The sequence below is a fragment of the Caenorhabditis remanei genome, chromosome IV, assembly GCF_010183535.1.
Source record: "Caenorhabditis remanei strain PX506 chromosome IV, whole genome shotgun sequence".
In the NCBI taxonomy this organism is placed as follows: domain Eukaryota; kingdom Metazoa; phylum Nematoda; class Chromadorea; order Rhabditida; family Rhabditidae; genus Caenorhabditis; species Caenorhabditis remanei.
In genome coordinates this window covers 7,309,098-7,312,823 of record NC_071331.1, presented here as the reverse complement: position 1 = coordinate 7,312,823, position 3,726 = coordinate 7,309,098, and the positions used below count along the sequence as shown (strand labels likewise).

Genomic DNA, 3,726 nt, shown 5'->3' with positions numbered 1-3,726 from the left:
ATGCGACAAGAAGCGTTGAATCAAGGAGAGAAAGTGCGGGAATCAGTTCTAGAAATGTCGAAACAAAATGAGACTCATAAATTCTACGAGACCCTGACACCAGAAGCATTTTGTCCGATTAAAGTGAAAGTTGGTGGAGATGGAGACAGTGGGAAGGTGACGTGTAATCCGAGGAAAGCGAAAAGGGATTGCACGTGAATATTTTGGTTTTTTTGTTGTTAAATGTTATGTCCAGCAATTTCATGAACTACACTGCGGTAAACAGGAGCATAGAAACAGGAAATCTGATGTAATATTCAATCAGACATTTGGAAAAGCATCTTTAAGTTATTGAATATCAAAATAAAAAGTTGCAATATATCATCAAATACCGTTACATGAGAAACTTATAAATGTTTGATTAATTTGAGAAACAGTGCGTTTTTGCCTTTCATGATACTTTAGGATGTAGTCTGTGTTGTCATTTTCCCGATTTTTGGTAATAATTGGAGATATTGAAATGTTTCAATAATCTTAAAATGAAGAAACAGTACAAATTATTTAGTAATTGTATTTCAAGATTTTCCTTTATTTCCTGAATCAGTAAATAGTTTATAGTGAAAACGTAATAATACGTCCATTCGGTCATCGTTGTATAGCACCAGCCATTCGACGACACATGTGAAACATGATATACAGAAAATTTTGAAGCAAATTCGAAAATTATTGAGTTTTTTGATGTTCAAGCAATTCTTAGTGTTTGGTATTCAGTATTCTGGTTGTTTTGTTGAAAATTGCGTTAAGCAATATCATGGACTTCAGAAAGGCATCTCTGATGGTGGGAGTTAAAGAAAATAGAAAAAATGACAAGTAGTCACCAATAACCACTGGGAAACACGTAGTCTGTGTTGCTATTTTCCCGTTCATTTACCTCAAATCTATTTGTTCGATAATTGGACTAATGACTTTGCTGAAATGTTTCAATAAATCTTCAAATGAAGAAACATTAGAAATTAAATTGTTTGAAGATGACCTTTTATGAAAAAAACTAAAATTCCTGGCATTTTGAAAAAACAAAATTGTAGTGAACTGAAAAAAAAGATGAGATCAGTATCTGTATTTCATATTACAGATACAGTTTCACGAAATTTTCCATTCTTTCCTGAATCAGTAAATAATTTATGGTGAAAACGTAATTCTAGTTATAACCATTGATTATTAAACGTTTATAATGTACTAGCCTAGAATTCGCAAATTTTCCACGTTTTTCTGTTTCATCTGTCCGATATTCAGTAGCCTAATTTCGACTGGTTGCTGTGCTGGTAGAGCCAAATTGATAAAAGTGGATTTTAATAAAATTTTCCTTATTCACGAGCGTCGAGAAACCTTTTTTTTTAATAAATCTCTGTTTATCTTTCGTCTAACACAATTTTCCCAATTTTCGCATTTTTCGACTTTATTACGTAGAAAAATGAAAAAAAAAATCTTCATGACCATCATGAAACATTAAATATATTCCAGAATGATGTCTCTCGGACTCAATGATCAAATCCAATTCGATGAGGAAATACAGTCGATGACAGAAAACCGGTGTAACATTATCGGGGCGGATATGGCAAGACAGAATGCGACAACCAGAGAGAAGTATGAGAAAATCAGAGGACAATTGTTTGTTGGAAATGTTCCGGATACACTGAAATTATGTAAGTCGGAGAAATGTGAGTTAGACAATGCCAGATAAGCCGCAATTGCAGACCGAATGATGATTGACTCCGGCTCGAAGGAAGTGGAAATTCTGAAAATAGACATTGAAAGTTCGGAGCACACCGCATTGGAGCCATTCCTGAAATCATATTTCGTTTGTCAGATTTTGATTGAAATCCATGGATATCCGGCAAGACAGTTGGAGATGCTAACGAAGTTATCCAGGTGGGTGGTTATGGTAAAACGTATGACGTAAATGATGGGTGTACCATCGAGTATGTTATTAAGTTTTTAAAATTCAGTTCTGAAACAGAAAAACTACCCAACATGAGACACTTCATCAGTATTTGAATATACTTTTCGTTTTTTTAAATTACCGGTTTCACTTCCTAGGTATTGCCGGGGAGATCAGATTGTTTTTTCGCTTTCTGCTGTAAATCCATTCGAAAAAAATTGATTTGCCTGTAGTTCTATTCTATCACACGAATGACTAACTTTCGTACTGATAAAAACTGTTTATCGAATCTTGAAATTTTCACAATTTCACTATATTGTGTTTTCGAAACTGAACATTTTTGAACAGAAATTTTCAGTTTGATTCCGGTGAAGTGCTCTGAGATATAGAGCTAAAAAGTGACAATCACTTTTACGAACAGTTCGATATTTCAAAACAATAATCTATTGAAACAACTGTTTCAAAAAGTACTTGTAGGGCTCGCTTTTCTCGGTGTGCAGTAGATTGAAAAAATATCAGTGAACCGCGAAGCTCATCTTATTTTCATCTTATAGCAGAAAAATAAATTCTACTTGAGAACACCTCATTTTGAAATTAAATTTACCCAGTAACATTCCCGTTTCATCATTTAAATATTAAAATTCAGACTAGTCATACATGCTGATTTTAGCATATTCTCGCAATCGTCTCGTTTCGTGCTGTCTCGTTTTGTCCAGCATAAAATTCAGCATAGTTCAGTTACAGTATATTCTAGCACGTTTCAATTAATTTTCATTCCCGCATAATTTCTTGCTGGTCATTGCGAGAATCTCGTGAGACAAACGTGATCGTTTTTGTATAAATTAATGTCATTTTGACATTTCTATTCATTATTTCATACAGATTTTCACGAAATGAATATCGAAAAAAAAACAAAATGGGCATTGTTAGAACCGTGACCTACGAAAAAAGTTCAAAATGAGGAACAAAATGTACTTAATTCACAGTGAAAGGCCACGGGGAATTCACGTTTGTCTCACGAGATTCTCGCAATTCCCAGCATTAAATTATGCGGGAATGAAAATTAATTGAAACGTGCTGGAATATGCTGTAACTGAACTTTTGCTGAACTATGCTGAACGAGAATATGCTGAACTTTATGCTGGACAAAACGAAACAGAACGAAGCGAGAATATGCAGGATTCAGCTGGAATTCTCGCAAAGTGCTGTAACTGATTCTCGCGAGACGACACTCTAATATCTTGAAATCCTTTAATTATTTAATGTTTCTATTGGAGTTCTCCCAACGCCTTTTGAAAATTCTCGGACAGAAACGTTTCCATTTCAACTTAGAATGCGAAGAACATATAGATTATTATCAAAAACTCGGCAACCTAAATATGGATTAGTGGAAACGGTATACTTTAATGAGCTGTTTCCTAAATAGATTAATACCAACCGTTATTGACGAAAAATGTTTAGAAAGTAAAATTCGTGTCTGTTGAAGAAAATGAATCCCTGCAAAATAAGTCGTGATCGACTTCCACTCCTGGAGATTTAAACAATTTATGAGCGTACTAACTAAGTCTCACGGGGACAATTGCCAATTAAAAAAAGAGAATTGTTTTCAAGACTACCTTGAAACCGTTATCAAAATTTTGAATTTGAATTCGTTTTTATTCGTTTAACATCTCGCTCTTGGAATGTTGCTCCAAATTTGTTATGAGCGAAGTCTTGCTGTTTCAGTGACTGAATAGAATTCGAAGAGCAGTACTGGACCCTGATAGGTGTTCCTAAAGCCATGTTACTTTCTAAACATTGCTGGAAAT

General features: G+C 34.3%; 1 protein-coding gene across 1 annotated transcript; it reads left to right on the top strand.

Moving 5' to 3' along the window:
• Nucleotides 1-1,939, top strand: GCK72_012697 (uncharacterized protein; the record flags this gene model as incomplete). The annotated part of the gene is made up of 3 exons (XM_053729328.1): nt 1-194; nt 1,501-1,682; nt 1,734-1,939. The coding sequence occupies 3 exons, from the start codon at nt 1-3 to the stop codon at nt 1,937-1,939; spliced, it is 582 nt and encodes a 193-aa protein (XP_053584100.1).
• Between the last annotated feature and the right edge of the window lie 1,787 nt (nt 1,940-3,726).